The sequence below is a fragment of the Piliocolobus tephrosceles genome, chromosome 4 (assembly GCF_002776525.5).
Source record: "Piliocolobus tephrosceles isolate RC106 chromosome 4, ASM277652v3, whole genome shotgun sequence".
In the NCBI taxonomy this organism is placed as follows: Eukaryota; Metazoa; Chordata; class Mammalia; order Primates; family Cercopithecidae; genus Piliocolobus; species Piliocolobus tephrosceles.
In genome coordinates, this window is record NC_045437.1 from 46,859,177 (window position 1) to 46,876,392 (window position 17,216).

General features: G+C 41.9%; 1 protein-coding gene across 2 annotated transcripts in view; it reads right to left on the minus strand.

Annotated features, from left to right (window-relative positions):
* ARHGEF28 (Rho guanine nucleotide exchange factor 28) overlaps window positions 1–17,216 on the minus strand; it is a 332,396-nt gene that overhangs the window by 41,950 nt on the left and 273,230 nt on the right. For both annotated transcript variants that reach the window (XM_023207973.1, XM_023207974.2), the window contains 6 exons: window positions 16,312–16,388; window positions 10,854–11,032; window positions 9,796–9,887; window positions 8,478–8,660; window positions 4,936–5,067; window positions 1,795–1,895 (listed from right to left, as the gene is read on the minus strand). In XM_023207973.1, coding sequence (XP_023063741.1) covers window positions 1,795–1,895; window positions 4,936–5,067; window positions 8,478–8,660; window positions 9,796–9,887; window positions 10,854–11,032; window positions 16,312–16,388 — 764 coding nt within the window. The remainder of the gene's footprint in view (window positions 1–1,794; window positions 1,896–4,935; window positions 5,068–8,477; window positions 8,661–9,795; window positions 9,888–10,853; window positions 11,033–16,311; window positions 16,389–17,216) is intronic.

The following is a 17,216-nucleotide window of genomic DNA, read 5'->3' on the forward strand; positions in this document are numbered from 1 at the left end:
ACCTCTGATAGGGAAAGGACAGAGGCTGAAAAAGGAGATGAAGCTTAAAGACATTAGATCTGTGCCCAACCCTGGGGGAGAGAACAGGCTCTAAGAACCCCCGCCCTAGAGGGATTGTTGGCGTTCTTGCAGCTCTTCTGGCTCTGTCGTGGCCCATCCACACTCCACTGCTTCTGTAGTAAGACCATATGGCACAGAGTTTTTATAGTCTATAAAAATTAGAACCATAGAAATGAGCTGGACTGTGCTACCTGTGGTTACTTATGCCCAAAAGCCACTAGGTTTGACGTAAGACAGGAAATTTCGCGTTTTTAATGGAGTTGTTCCGCCACCTTGTGGTGAATGTTTAAAACTGCAGTTGGTGATTTATCCATTATTTCTGCATTTGAGTTAGATTTCATTTTTTAAAATTATTTCAGAAATTTGTTCTAACTTTACCTTGCAGAGGAAGCTAATGACAAAATATCCATTATACACCTTTTAAAAGTTTGGATCCTGCCCTTTACCTGGGTTTATTAATTTATTAATTTTTCAAAATGCCTTATTAAGAGAAAAAATTTGCAGATAGCTTAATCCAAAGAAGAACCTGGACACTTAACCTCAATTGTCTACCTGTAGCTGAATTGGAGTGAGAGAGGGAGACTCCAGGGGTAGCAGCCACCCAACTTTGAATTCAAAATTAAACTATTACTAATTCACTCTCTCTTTTCTATTAACACAGCTGGACCCCACAAATTTCACACTGAAAAGTGAAGTCTTCACCGAAAAGGATGAAAAGCAGGAACATTTTAAGAAGCAATACGTTAGAAAGCTTACAATCAGAAGGAGTAGAGTCAAATATTGCATTCCTATGCTCATTTTGGCCTGTGAAGTTTAAAAAAGAACACTCAGTCACAGCTGTCTTTTCTCTGGATTTTAAAAGTCCTGGACTTGATTTCTCAGTCCTATGTAATATACACAAAAAGTATATAATATGTAAAATATGTTGTATATATAAGAGAAGATCTGACATTTGCCATTTTTTCACATTGACACATATTGGCACCTGGTAATGTACCTAATTCAATTTTAGAGAAAGCTAAACTCTGGAGCCCCAACAAGTTGGAAGAGGCCAACTTGCCACCTCCCAGAATCATATTTTATTCCTTCCCTATTTCTGACATCTCACTTTTAGTGGACACTTTTAGTGGAAGTTTTATGTATTTAATTCTTCAAGAGAGAGTTAACACCTATGTATATAGCAGTAAGTCAAAAAAGAAGCATTTAGAATCGCTGTGCCCCAAGCAAAAATTGGTCAAATTAATTAAAAATTGACCACAAAAAAAGTAGGTGAAATGTGGGTGGTGACAGGAAATCAACTCTGCAAGGAGAGGAGGGTCAAGGAAGGTGAAAGCAGCAAGAATATTCCAAAGGAAAAGGTGTTTCAATTACTTTGGCGCCATCTGGTTGCAAAAGGGCCCCCGGGTGCCAGAGCTGCCAGACATAGTGGGCGAGAAGCAAAGGTTTGCAGGGCAGAAAGACCAGAAGTCAGAGAGCACAGACACACATATACACAGGAGAGTTTTTAATCTTTTTAATAACTTTTCAATCATTGCTTTGTTTACACCTACATGACACAGGAAGTGCAAGCACATTTGAAGAAATAAGTTAGAAAGTTTAAATATGAATATTTAAATCAATTGAGAACAATTCAGAAAAGCACCTTGGTCCCACTCACTGCCGTGACCAGAACCTGAAGCTATTTTATTATACACAGTAACCGCTGCCGTTTACTAACAAATCAGTTCACAATACCTTCTCCCCTGCATCAGAGACGGCCAAGTCGGTTACCACACCCTGGATCCCGGGATCCACATCCGAACAGCCTCTTTCTTCTCTCCCTCCTGTGACTAATGCTGGAAGCACGCCATCAAGACAGAAACAAAAAGGACAGCGTCAAACATCAGCCAGCCGATAGGGTTCTTCTGTACACGGCCAACACATATTTCAAAATAAGAAACATCACAAAATACTATGTATTGAGTATTCTTAGACGAGGTGCTTGGATGAGCGCAGAGCAATGCACGTGGTCCCTGCCCGCATGGGGCTTACAGGCTAACAGACAGCAGCTGACGAATGGTACAACGTATCACCATCTTTGTAGTTTTCTTTCTTGCGCTGAAGTGTTCGTGTGTTGTTTGTGGTACAGAGGGTGGACTCTACATCTCACTCTCACTTAATAGGAAAAAGCCTCCTGGGAAGGGTGAAATTTAAAACAGGTGCTGTAGAACAAAAGCAAGGTCTCTTGGCAGACCCAAGTCTGTAAAAAGTCTCCCTTGTGGCCAGTGCAAGAGCAGCAGATGATAAACAAGGGTTAGGAGGAAGGAGGAGTCCGAAGGAGGAGGGAGACGTCTTTCTAGGAAGGCGGAGATGGCTAATACCTCACAGTCTCACAGTCATACAAACCAAGAACCTGTCCCTATCTCTGAATAACTTATTTTTTAACAATTTATAAACGTGTTGTTTTTCTCACATTTCTTATTTATGCTTTAAATTTACAAATACTATGTATTTAACCTATGAAAACACAGAAATTAGTCCCGAAATATTTTTAAATACCAAATACAGATTTCACTTCACCCATTAAATCTCTGTTGGCAGGATTTTATTTATTTCTTTACCCATGTGAACTCAGTTAAAACTTAAACTGTGCCCACCTTGTACTGATTAAAACTAGAATTTTCAAAACCCAAAACACAGTGTTTCATTAGAACCATGTCCAATCTGGACCCTGACAAAATCGATATTCACTTTGTGACACAGTTTGTATAATTTTTTATTGTGTCATCTGGGAACTTTATTTCCAATACAGGAAATGTTTTCCTTTAAATTAATAAAAATACTTATGTCTTTGGAAAATGAGAGTCCTCTAGGATTTCAAAGGCCTCTTCTAATACAAAGAAATTTTTGTCTAAACAGGAACGGCTTCAGATGAGATCAGCTACAAACAAGTCCATTTTGTTCAAGCTGATCAGCGCTTATTCACTTACAGTGAGGGGACATTTCATAGGTTTCTCTGTCGTTTGAAAAACGGTTCTACTAGTGGGTGCTATTCCTAACTCTTAAAGAGTGGCCAAAGGCATCACTAAAGAATTCACCATTCTGTTTCTCACTCCCTCATAGAAGTTAGGAAAATCAAATGGGAAAGAAGCTGATGACAAGGCAGAAGAATAAAACACAGATCAGGTCCCTGTCCCTGTATCCAGTTTCAGGGTGGGCGAGAGGGTCCCCAGTGGACAGAACTTTCCTAGAAGTAGAAGATATTCATCATGTATACTGAAGACTGAAAATAGAGCGGTCTGCTTGGCTTATAACCTCAGGCTGACATAAGCCTGATGCAGAAGAGCCCAGTCCTCCAAGTCACTTGCAGAACCGACACCCATTCAGTCACAGTTGTAGACCTTCATTCAGGAATAGCCTTGCGCCTTGAACAACTTTATAAAGAGAATCAAACTCTCATAACACCATGTTCCAGTCTGACCCGGAACTGAAGGGGCCTTGGGGTACAGGACCGCACCAGCCAGCTTTGGTACTTCCTCTGCCTGAATCCCGATAGCAGACCCCTCTAAAGAGCCTCTCAATGGTTCTGGCAAATGCCACGGGTGTCCCTTTTGAAACTCTCCCCAGTCATGAGAGAGGTGGATACAGACAAGGAGACCTTCACTGCCTGGCCTGAAGGGAGGGAAGGCTCGGCCGTGGGCTCGGGCAGCTGCGGAGCGGAGCCTCTCCAGCTGTCCCTGGGGCGAGGCTGAGAGCAGCAGATCCCTGCATGTATTTTTAGACAGAGCCTCCTCAATGGCATAATGAGGTTCTTCTTTTAAAAGGAAATCACCCAGGGCAGTACAACTCCCCTGATGAATCTGGGCTGTGTCAAAATGAAAAACATATGTGCGCATTCTGAAAATAGAAACCCAGGATTAGATAAAGCAGAACTTGACAGAGGAAGATAATTAGTGGTGCTGGTATTTTAAAAAGGAAAAAAGAAGTATAGAATTAAAAAGCTATACTGCGTCTATATATCTTAATCAAGGGATGTTGTTAAAAAAGTTCCGAGTTCAATTTAACCTTCCAATCTCTAACTATTGAAGACATTTTATCCATTTTATCTTACGCACATAAGACCTTGTGGAAGTAAGGTTGTTACCAGCTGCACAGGATGAAAAGTATACTCTTCATGCTTTTATGTTAGAAACCTTTCTGGAACTAAGTAGCCTACAACTATACATACAACAGGATAGCTAGGTTCTGGGAAACTACCTCAACCAACTCTCTACATTCTATTTTTTATATTTAAAATGTATTGAAACAGTGTTTTAATAAATGAATTCTGACATGAACTAAAGTGTAGGATGGCACAGATCAAGAATTTTCTGGCACTTCCGCTTTAACCATACCACTAAACTGTGTGTGTGAGAGAGATAGAGAGAGAAAGGAGGGAGGCGGAGGGAGCCGTGTGTATATTTCTGGTTTTCTGAGTTGTTTTCTCAGTTGATGCACATGAGATTAGGTTTAAGTGCTTGTTCTGTAATCGACTGCAGGGACTCCTTTTTTAAAAAACCAGAAAAATTAAAAAGTGCTTTCAAAACTGTATTCAATAAATCATATCAAAAATGAGGCAGGGTAGGTGTTGGGGAAGGTCCAACATTTGGCTGGCAAACAGAGCAGTATAACCCACCAACTACTCTTTAGATCCTCATACTTGAAACCCCAGTGTCATTATTATATGTATATGATATTCATTTAGGCTAGCATATTTATTCTTAGTGTTTTTCTAATTTAAAAAAATACATCAAGTCCCCTTCAACCAGAGACAGTCATTGCCTGTACTTTATGTGACCACTGTAAGCTCCAGGGGCTGTGCTCGGGCTCATTGCCAAGGCCTGCATTTTCACTTACAGGCAGTCGGCGATCCTGGTACATCATGAGAACTGAGTGTGTCGGCCAAGACAGAGTCTCCACAACTGTCCTCGCATGATTGACTCACGTCGCCCATCTGTGAGGCCTTCACTGCAACTTGTAGGCTCTCAGCTAAGATAGAGAAAAACAAAAATAAATCTAAAAAACAAAGATAGGTATATATTTAATCTAGACCAGGAGTTGGCAAATTGCATTTGGCCTGTCCCTGTTTTTATATGACCCAGGGGCTAAAAATGATTTTTACATTTTTCAAGGTTGTCAAAACACGGGCATGTGCCTGTGCACGCACTCACACACACACATGCACACACACACCACTGCATCCCAGAGACTGTGATTTACAAAACCCAAAATACTTCATATCTGGCCCTTTATAGGAAAAGTCTGCAGATCTTTAATCTAGACCAATACTTTTAGCATCATTTTACAACAGAGAATTAACTCAATAAAAAACTATAAACCCATTATATAAAAATATCTCAAATGCAACTTTCAGTAAATTGGTAGGCCTAAAAACTGCCTGTCATTCAGTTAGTATAAACATACCAGGCATTAACATTTAAAACCTGTTACTCAGATATATTAGCTATTCCTCAAAAGAGTATTTTCCCTACACTTGTCTTTAGAAATACAGATTCCCAGTCTTTGGCTCTAGACTTACTGGATTTGATTCTCGGGAGGAGAAAACAGGATTTGTATTTTAAACAAGCACCTGTTCTAGGGGCTATTGGGCATTTGACAACTGAGAGGGCAGTTTACAGATTGGAGGAGGAAAGAGACATACACGACTCACTAGGCTATGCAGAAGAAGGTGTTCCGCACTCATCTCCATCAGCTTTATTAGAGCATCATAAATGCTACTGCAGCATGGAGGAGGAAGAGCATTCTATTAGCTAGCAAGATTCGGCATATGTTTTTACAGGAGGTGAAAACTGAGCAGGACCTGGAAGGATGGATGGGTTTCAAGAGGCAGAGACAGAAGGAAAGAAAGGAAGGAGGAAAAGCTGTCCAGCAGAGTGAAGTCCCAAGGAGACCATTCAAGGTGCACTACTGAACTGGTTTTTTGTCAGAAGATAACTCCCTCACTCTGATAAGAACTCCTGCTCGATCTTTCGGCTGCAGCTGGTGCTGGATGGTCAGTGACCGAGGGTGGATTATCCAACTGCAGCTAAGGCAGCACCTCCATTGCTCTGGGTTCTAAGCAGCTGGGTCCACTGCTGCCCTGGCACCTCTGTCACAGTGTGCCAGAGGAATGGAAGCAGACGGGCGTACAACCCAGCGTTAGTGAAAGTTTTGCTGGGGGAGAAAGTTAAAACCACTGGCTGATACTGAGAGTGGGTGATCTATTTGATCAAGGCTTTATCAAAGATAATGAGGGAGGTCACTGCTTCTTGTCAACCCACTTGGAAGTTTCTTTTTGACTTTATTTCTAAAATATATCTTGACTCGGCCTCTTCTCTCTGCTCCCATTGTCAATGGCACTGGTCTAGACCAAGGCTCATCTCAACTTCTGTTACTTCCTAACAAGTCTCCAGGCAGATTTGTCTCCTTCTAGTCTCTTGTCCATTCAGCAGCCAGTGAGTTAAGACATAAATAAGATCATGCCACACCCATGATTAAAAGCTTCCAGTGCTTTCCATCATGTTTGGAATAACATCCTCTTTTAAAATTATTTAAATATGGCCTACAATGATCTGATCCCAGCCTGCCTGGCCCATATCACCTCCTCTAATGGTGATCCATGCTGACATCTGCTACCTTGGCCTCCTTTCTTTCCTTAAACATGTGAAGCTCACTGCAGCCTCAGGGGCTTTGCAATTCCTTCTCTCTGCCCAAAATGATCCTCCCCAAGCTGTTGAGACAGCTGGCTTCTTATTTCTCAATCCTCATCTCAAAAAGAGATCTTTAGGCTAATCTCTCTGAAGCAACATCTTCACCTTATCACAATCCCATTATCTTTGGGATAGACAACTATCCAAAGTTCTCTTTTTTCCTTAAGTATTGTCTATCTTTCATCACTAAAAATTTTACAAAAGCATCACTGCCTCCCAAGCACCAGCAACAGTACAAGGTAAATGCTCAATGGATATCTGAGAAACAGATGAATGAGGGGTTCTATCAGTGAACCCTACTTCAGACCTCTATGCCCTTCTCAAGACCTCAGTTTCCTCAACCGGGAAATAAAGATGGCTGATTCTAAGATTTCTAAATTCCCTTCCAGAGCTAATATTCTGAGATTCTAAACCAGAGGCTGGCAAACATTTTCTGCAAAGAGCCAGTTAATAGTTTAGGTTTCGTGGACTAAACAGTCTGTCAAAACTGCTCATCTCTGCCACTGTAGGAAAAAGTAGCCACAAGCGACACATAAAGAAGCAGATGTGGCTGAGTTTTGGTAAAACTAAACTTACAAAAGCAGGTGGTGGGATGTGTGTAGTCCATGGTCTGTAATTTACCAGCCCTTCTTCTGTACAACAGCATTTCCTGCCAGTCTCTCAGGAAGTGGCTGGTTTATCTCTGAAGCCCTTTGTCCCACTGTCACTTCCAGACCATTATCTCCACCTCTTCTTCAACTCCTTTCTGCCTTGAAGCTCCTGCCCTCCGGTTATACTGCTCACTACCGCTCCTTGTTGACTTTCCTCTATAGACCTTCAGCCACTCGCCTGCCTTCTCTGAATGAGTCAGCACACGCAAGTTCTCCGCATCCCACCAATGCTAATCCTGTCAAAATTCTCAATATTTTCAATTCTATAAACTTAGTCCTTCCATCACCCTGGCCTCTCATCCTCTGGACTTTCTCATCTCCAATGACCTTGCCCTTCACCCGACCTCGGCCACCATCTCCCATTGCTATTACCAACATCTGCACTTCGCCCCCTTAAGTCTATTCTCCACACAGTAGTCAGGAGGTACCTTTCAAACCACAAGTCAAGTCCCTGCTCCACTCAAAATTCTCTAATGCTTCCCATCCCACTCAGGATGAAATTCCAAGTCCTTCTCTCCTGCCATGCAACCTGAGACCTAGTGAACCCTGGACTCATAGAAACCTGGACTCAGCCCCTGCACTGCTCACCCCACCCTCCCTTCCCTCTACCTGTGCTGTCCCCCTGCCTGCTCCTCAGGCGAGCCTGGCACTTTCCTGCACCAGGACCTTTGTGCCGGCCATTCCCTACACCTGGAAGACTCTCCCTCAAGGTATCACTGGGCTTTCTTCCTTCATGTCCACTTACATATCATTATATCAAAGAGGCCTTCCCTGACCCCCTATCTAAAACAGAGCCATCCCAACTCCATCACCCTCTTTCCCCCTTATACTGCTTCTTTTTCTTCATAGCACTTGATACAATCTGACATATTTATTTCTTTATATTTGGTGTTTCCAGAAATACAAGTTCTAGCCGAGTAAGGACCTTGTCTTGTTCTGCTGTATCCTCAGCACCAAGACCACAGTGCAAGACACATAGTAGGTGTTCAATAAACATTTTCTGAACGTGTCAACCCAAACCCTTCTCAAAGCGACTTACCTTCTTTCAGTGCTGCTGCCAGTAATGAGGCTGCCTGGGGAGGCTCGCCTGGGTCAGATTTAATAAGGAGGTGGGGTTCTAGATGGACGTCCTCGAATCCACTCAGTTCTCCAAGTTCAGCATAGATATGCAGCTTCTCCTCCAAATACGCACAAATTTGTTGGTCTTGGTTAGTGAGTATTTCTATGAAATAGTATTTACCAGAGAAGATTATCACTAACATGAATACAACCACTAATGTGAAAGTCCACGAAAAAGATGTAGCTAATTAGCCAGCAGTATGACCTCCAAGAGAAAGCCCAGGCTGGATGAGTAGGGTAGATGCAGGTACCAGACCTGACCATGCCGCTTAGTGACTGTGGCCTCCAGCAAGTGACTTAACAACTTTCTCAGCTTCCATTGTCCTTTCTGTAAATAAGGTTCCTTTCTCAGTCCCTTAATTCCAGAAAATTTGCAAAGCTATTCTTTGTTTATTCAGGCTGGTTTCTATTAAGACTAAACATTAAGCTTGGGAATGAAAATTGAGGTAGTCCCATCCATGATGAGTGAACAATACAAATGCCTGGAACGGCACAGGCTTCAGCCAGTTTTGGTCAAAACCAAACATAGTGGTTTAAGTTTTTGTTTCTAAACATCCAATTTCTTTGCCCATCTTTGCATGCATCATTGTCCTCAGATTTCAACATGTTGCAGAATTCTTAAAGCTCAAAGGGACCTTAACCAGCATTGAATCCAGGAATTCTCAGTCTCCTCTGTGCTTCAAAGTCACCTTGGGAGAGCTGAAAACCCCAAAGTCTACATCCCACTGGCCACAGATTCAGATTCAGATTCAATTGGTGGAGGGTGAGGCCCAGGTATCTGTATTTTTAAAGACCTCTCAACTGATTCCAATGTCAAACCAGAGTTGAGAATCACTGAGCTAATCTAATCTCCTTCTTTCACAAACTTAGAAACTGGGGACCAGATCTGTTGGGTTCCTTGTCCAAAGTCATGGACATGACAGTGCTGAGACCTAAAATTAAAGCATGAGACAAGTAACTCCAACATTCCTCTGCACCCCACTGTCCACAGCTATTGTTTCATGTGCATGTTTTACATCCATTTTAATCACTAAGGTGGAAGTGAAGAGAATGTCATCTTATTTGAGCATTTCTAGTGTAAGTTTTTGGTTTTCAGTGTTTCTTGGGAGGGTGGTCCAGGTGGGCCTCAGGTACACAGGATGAATCATGTAGTTATAACCTCCTGTTCATGACACTCAGGCTTTCCCAACACCCAGGAGAACACCACGACCAGGGAGCCAGAAGTGCCTGCACTGTACCTTGACATTGCTGAATTTTGGCCACTCTGGCTTCAGCTTTCCTCTTGTCTTCGTCAGATTCACTTGTCCTTCCCCCTTTTTCTTCAGGACAACTTTAAAAGACAATAGTCAGGAGACACAACTGAAACCAAATGCAAGTATCTGTAGATTCATTAGAAAAACATGGGAACTTGGCAATGGATTTATTCATAAAGGGAGAGAATTTCAGCATAAAGGGAATGCATCATGCCCCCTGGCCAGAGACTTGTTTTCTTGAGAATACAAAGAATCTTGCATAACATTACATGACTCTCAAAATCAGCGGTGTGGGATGACTCAAATATTCCAGTGAACACAAACATACACTCACCACACACACCCATAATGGGAATAAAGTATAAGAATTTTAGGGAATAGAAGTGGGGTGCCAGATCAGATGGGGTGCAGTGGAGGTACAGAAATTGTATATAACTTTAGGATCTAACTAATTAAATTACTGTTGAGAATGATCTCCACCCCCTTGTGCTCCCAATTATAAAAACTGTCCTTGCACAAGTAATGAGGAACAAATTGACTTAGAATACTTAGATCCACCAATTCAGAAACATTTATTGAATGATTTCTCAGCACTAGGCACACAGAGAAACATAAGACATGACCCCTGCCCTCGAGGAGCTTCCAATCTAATTAAAGAAACACACACATATGTACATAAAAAAGATAATAGCTACAAGGCAGTATATAAGAAGCATTAAGTAAATGCTTTAGTGAGCAAGTGTTAAAGAATTTCAGGCAAGAAAGAGATCACCAGGACTGAAGAGGGTCCTCATGGAGGAGGGGAGGCCCGAGCTGCATCAACGCCTGGCAGGGCGCACACAGGCAGAGGGAGGTGCAGGCATTACATGCAGGGAGGCGTGGAGGAGAAAGCTGCAGATGGGGGGCTATCGCAGGCAGGTGCAGGGGGCAGGGAGCAGACCATTCTGGCAGAGGCAAAGTTTTCATGCAGGAAGACATGGTTAGAATATTTTCCCCAGTTGAACAACTCTGTTCCATAGATTACGGACAGAAGGAAATGTTACCTTTCTACAGCCTGCTGGATCCGTCTCATCCAGTTATTGCGTTCCTCCTTGGAATTGGTGTGAATTTCATACATCTCAGGACCAGCAGACGAAGCACTGATCAGAAACATTCCTCTCTCCTCATTAGCAACTTCTCTAGCAATAAGCTTTTGAAGGGAAATAACTGATGGCTTCTGATCCTATATAAAATAGGAAGGTGAGCAGATGAAACAGCATCCTAGCTAAAGTAAGGCTCTCGTAAAACATGAGCTAAAGGAAGCAGCAGTAGTAGGTAAACCTTTCTCCACTTTCAATCTTTTCAAAAGAGCTATAGAAGTTGATACAATCTCCAATGGAGACGGTATGGAAAAGAGAGGATGGAAAAAGAGGAACTACAGGAATGCTCATCCTTAAGAACTGGTGGTTTAGGCTGGGCATGGCTCCCTCCTATAATACCAGCACTTTGGGAGGCTGAGGCAGGTGAATCACCTGAGGTCAGCAGTTCAAGACCAGCCTGGCCAATGTGGTGAAACCCCGTCTATACTAAAAATACAAAAATTAGCTGGATGTGGTGGTGTGCACCTGTAGTCCCAGCTGCTTGGGAGGCTGAGGCATGAGAATTGCTTGAACCTTGGAGGTGGAGGTTGCAGTGAGTGCACTCCAGCCTGGACAATAGAGCAAGACTCTGTCTCAAAAAAAAAAAAAAAAAAAAAAGAAGGAATTGGTTGTTTAAAAATTGAACTGTTTAAAACACAGAACAATCAGAGAAGAAAAATATCAAAATGCCATAGTCAAGGCAGGAGAAGTTTTTCTAAGACAGCATGAGATAGGAAACTATGTCAAATGTCACAAAGAGATTGAGAAGTATGGAGGCCCTAAAAAGTCCATTCGACTTGCAATATTGTTTCAATAAGGTAACTGAAAAGAAGCCCAGAAACTCAGAAGCCCAGCCTGTGGACTATAAATGATACGAATAGGGGGCAAGACCTTCAACTCCCCAGGCATAACCAATCCTTTTTGCTACTGTCATGTGGGCCACAGCAACAAAATGCCTACAAGTTCTTGCCTCTTCTCACCAAGGAGATGAGCCCTTGGTGGGTGGGAATGGGTCTCATTCATCTTCATGCGCCTAGCACATAGCCTTGCATAGAGTAGGCACTCAATAAATGTTGGTAGGAACTAGTTTCACTTAAGTCCACCAGAGGGTAATAGGAAGAAAGTCTAAAATTTGGCACGTACGCCGTGATTAAACCACCTCTTCTACCAGCATCTACTGTGATCCTCCAATGTCCCTTTCTAAACACTGGGGATTGAAAGAGGAACAGCACACTGATGATGCCTGGTAGGTAGATGTAGTTGAAAGAATGGTGAAAAGAATGACTTCAGGATGAACAGTTTGGGGGATAACATGAAGAATTCTTCTTTGGTCTGTGGCTTCCACCACTGTTTATAGAGCTGGTTGCAGTGTGTGGTTTTGCTTCACCATCATGGACTAAGCGACGCCTTTATCCAGAACAAGCCATGGCCCCCCCACTGCTGATTCCTTGGTACTGGCTTGTCAGCTTTCCCAGCATCATACAACTTGGCCACATCTGATGCTGTGTGCCATGGTGACCCAGAGTACCTCCTCACCCCATGCTTCTCAGAGTAGCATGAGAGAAAAAAATATGATGGGACAAGACCACTGGTCTATGCAGCCCTGTGCTCAGCCTCTGAAAATGGAAGCAAAAGCAGCCCCATGGCAAGAGTTGTTGGAATACTGCCCTCTCTAATTAGGGAGATCCTTGCAGCGTTGGTAATCTGGCTTATTCTATTATGGACCTACTCCCAAGACCTTATCTGTTTCCCTGATTCAATGTGCAGTTTTAGCTTCCTCGGCTGACAAGGTAAACAGCCTCTGTATGTAAAAAGGCAGAGTAGGTTTACTTGCTTAAGACATGAGCAAGAGTGAAATTATTTGAACTAGTTGGTTAGTGTTGCAGGGGAGGGGAGGTGGCAGGGTAAGATCTTTTCAAAGTGAAGAACAGGTAAGTGCAAGGAAAGTAACATTCATTCGATCCCCATCAGACCAGGGGGCATAGGAACCTGTCCATCGGTATTCATACTAACCACGCACAAACACTGGAGATGAACAAAAATTCAATTAACTCTCCAGGAATGGAAGTAGCATGTCTGCCTTGGAGGTAGATGTCAAACACTAGTGATGCAAAGGCCTAACCCAGCTTGCAGAGATGTTTTATTTGTGCCATGGCATTTAACAAACAAAGTTTAAAAATAAGTTCTCGGTATTTAAATACTAGGGGATTTCACTTTTTAAAACCTTTAGATTTCTGGGTTCTTGGGGAAAGCAGAAGATTAGCAATCCTGGGTCCATATTCCCATTTTAAAACACTGGCTATAGCCAAAAAATCCCTGCCATCTTTGAGACAGGGCACAGACTCACTTTTCACTACAGTCCCTACAACTTTCTATTGTCTCCTCGCTTCTGACCCTGTCACGTTCACTTAATCACATTTCTGCCCAATCCCTACAGGCATCAGGAGTTGAAGACCTCTAATGTAGGAGAAGAGGAAAGGAGCTGCTATGCTTAGCTGTATTGTTACACCGTATCCATTCTGTGCTGATTCTACTATTCAGGGATTCCATTGTGATAAAGAGATATTTATTTATTTATTTGTTTATTTTATTTTATTTTATTTTTATCTTTTGAGATGAAGTCTCACTCTGTCGCCAGGCGGGAGTACAGTGGCGCAATCTCGGCTCACTGCAAGCTCCGCCTCCTGGGTTCACACCATTCTCCTGCCTCAGCCTCCCAAATAGCTGGGACTACAGGTGCTCGCCACCAAGCCTGGCTAATTTTTTGTATTTTTAGTAGAACGGGGTTTCACCGTGTTAGCCAGGATTGTCTCAATCTCCTGACCTTGTGATCCGCCCGCCTCAGCCTCCCAAAGTGCTGGGATTACAGGTGTGAGCCACCACGCCCGGCCATGATACAGAGATTTTGAGACTGCTTCCTATTTGGAACTTCAGCTTGCAAGTCCACATGTTCACTATGTCTTGGTTGTTTGCTCCTTTTGAATTTGCCTTCTTTGATGTTCAAGAGATTCCTCCTAGACTCAGTATTCTAAGACTTAGTGAACACATCTACACATTTTGTAGGTTTGGGCTTTGCCCCAGTTTCCTGCTGAGTCCTTTAGAAAAACAAAAACAAAGCAAAACTTTCTTGTAGGGACCCACTACTCCATCCTCTTGCTACTTTCAGCTGTTAATCTTCTGGCTATTTCCAAATTAATCATGTCTTCTGTAACATGCAGCAAGACAAGCACCTGAGGAAGAAGTTTTTTCTAAAGGGCACAAGGAGTGGAGAATCTCACCTGTACGAGCATGAGGAAAACTTTCTAAAATTCTAGGATGAGAACTAGGAAATCCAGATATCTGTATACCCCTAGCCAAATGCTTCAATTCCCTACAATTTTAACTATAAGATATTGTGACACATGGGCTGTTGTCAGATAGATGTAACTCAGGAGTGTATGAACAGTAGGGTGTACCTGACTCTTCAAGGAGAAAATGATGCTTTCTCTTTTGCTCTCTGATACCACCAAGGGCTTAGCTGTCATTTATGAATGCAGCTACATATCAGGTTAACATCTTTAAAAAACAGTATCAGTAACATTTTACTGTTGTCCATAGCCAAACACATTCCACCAAGAAGAGCTAGGATGTAACTGTCTTCATTCTCCCATTTGGTGGATTGCATTCCTAATACCCCACTTAATGGTAAATGTGGTCTAAGGGTAGCACAGATAATGCCTCAGAAGGTCATATGAGACAAGAGGGAAAGAATCACATTTCAAGTCATGCTCTAAGTTGAGCATTACAGGATCTGAATCCATATGCTACCTTGTCCTAAAAAACAATGTAGTTGTCTTTATGTCATCTACTTCACGATCAATCAGCAGGACATCTGTCCAGTAATATCATCCAAGAAGCAGAATTTGCTTTTCTTTTAGGTCTTTGATTTTAAAGAAGCATTGGTTTCTATAAAGATGTGAATTTGTTTCCTCTTCCTACATGGCCCTCACCATCCCACAGGTTAAACAAAATGGTCCCCACCTTCCCACTTATTTTCTCATGTTCTTTCAGAGAATCTCTGAGCATCTCAGATAACAGCCTAGAGAAGCCCCTGGACAAACCAATAGGTTTTCATGAAATTTGTAATACAGTTCAAATTGAATGGGAACATAGAGACTTCTTTAAGTCTTCTTATTATCCTCTGGTGTAGCTCTGTGAAAATGTCTTTGACCTTTATACAACTCAACATCATTGTGTTGATGAAAGGGAATGTGCCAAACAGGATGAAGAAGGCTCTCAAGTCAGCCTGCCTAGTACACAGAGGCAGATGAGGCACGGCTCCCGCCTCTTTCCCAGAATCTCATCCCTGGGTAGACATGCTTCTTTGTTTTCTCTGAACGAGATAACAGAAGCCATATTAAGCTTTGAATTTGCCAAAATTGGTTGGAATTAATGGTATCTGCTAATGGTACCCAAATGTCCTACCATTCAGTGGATGATAAGCACTAGCGTTTTAGGGAGCCACCATTACACTGCCCATATTGCTATTGTGTGTCTTGGATTCTTTCCTCCAACGGGGTCTGATGCTCCATGATGCTAACAAGGAATTAACTGGTGATATTGTCCTTCTCTAAATCAATCAGATGCCATGTAGTAAATGTCATAAAATATTGGTTTTATTGCTAGTGTAACTCGACTGTACAAAATGTCATAAAATGCTCATTTTATTGCTAGTCTAAGTCTATGTGCTAGCAATTAGAAGTAATCTAATCTAGTTAGAGTACTAACACACTACAAAAATAGTTTCATACACTGTCTTTAGAAGCTACTATAGTAAAAAGAAGGAAGAATCTTCTGTAAACATTAAGCATCAGGATGGTATCCCTTGTCTGGCAGAAGGCACATGATGGCAGTCACAGGGTTAGTAAGTGGGAGAGCAGGGCCAATGGGCATGGAGAAAGTCTAGTGCTGGAAGAGATCAGCTGTGCCCAGCATTCACATTTTAGTTGCTGGATCTAAGGGAAGGGGTTTTGGGGCCGAAGGGGCAGGGAAGAGAGGAGTCTGGAGGAAAGACCAAGATAACTAGATGGCATGGGGACATTTGGGAGGCTCAGAGCAGTGCCTGTTCACTAACCACTACTGAAGGACTGCAATATTCATAGTTGGTTACGCTGCCGAAACAGCTGAGTACCAGCCCTGGTTGTCATGAAGCAACACTCACCATGCTAATTTAACCTAATGAGATGCTTGTCTCCAAACACTGCAATCACAAATAATAATGAAAATGTAACATAAGCATATACTTCCCCGTGACTATTTTATTTCACTAGGAATTTTAGGCATTTTTCAAGAAAATGTGTGATTAAACCTATTTTTTAAATGCATCACACAGTCATATACTTACAACGGCCGCAAAGATGTATTTCTGGTCTTTTTCTTGTAAAAAGAGCAGCACATCAGTTAGAAGTAGAGCTAGGATATCTTCAAAGAAAAAACATTACTAGTATTAATGAAGCAAACCACAGTTCAAATAAACTTAATAAAAATGAAAAGACTAACATTTAGTCTAAGTATGAAACTTTTATAAAAAACACCTGTATTATGATAGCCAAAGATATATACTATTAACAACTTCAAAGAAAGCTGTCTTTAAGTGTGCATGTTTGTGTGTAGCTGTAGGTATAGGTAAATCTCCAGCAAAGTTTAATATAGTCACTTTCAAAGCCGAAGAAAAATATCCATAAAAAAGGAAGTTTTAATAAAATGGAGCAAACACTTACCTTTGGCAGGAAAAGTGCTAAATTAAAAATGTAAAAGGACAGCTTCTATCTCAAATTATATATGCCTGCTATTTTGTTTCATCTAGATCTAAGCAAGATTTAGGATTCCATACTTCCCTTACAAATTGTTCACAAGAAGTCATCTTCATTGCATCCACTGAATAGTCTAACACAAAGTTACCAAACTGATTCTACTAAATGGATAAAGAGCAAATGACTTCGAGCAATAGAATCTGTAGGTTGTGGTTAATATTTTTTTCAATACAACATTGCTAGTTGTTGATCAACAAATCCCATTTCAGATATTAGTTGCAACCTCCATCAAAACTTGATCATCCTCCAATGGGTAATAATATTTGACTAGCTAGAATTTAACAACCTCTTCCTCTCGCTGCCTACCTATGGATGTTATTAAGATGAACTGTTAGAAACAGTGGTTCTTAGGCCTGGCTGCATAGTAGACTCACCTGGGGAGCCTTTAAACATCCCATGGGCTTTGGTTTCATCCTCACAGCGATAAAATCAGAAT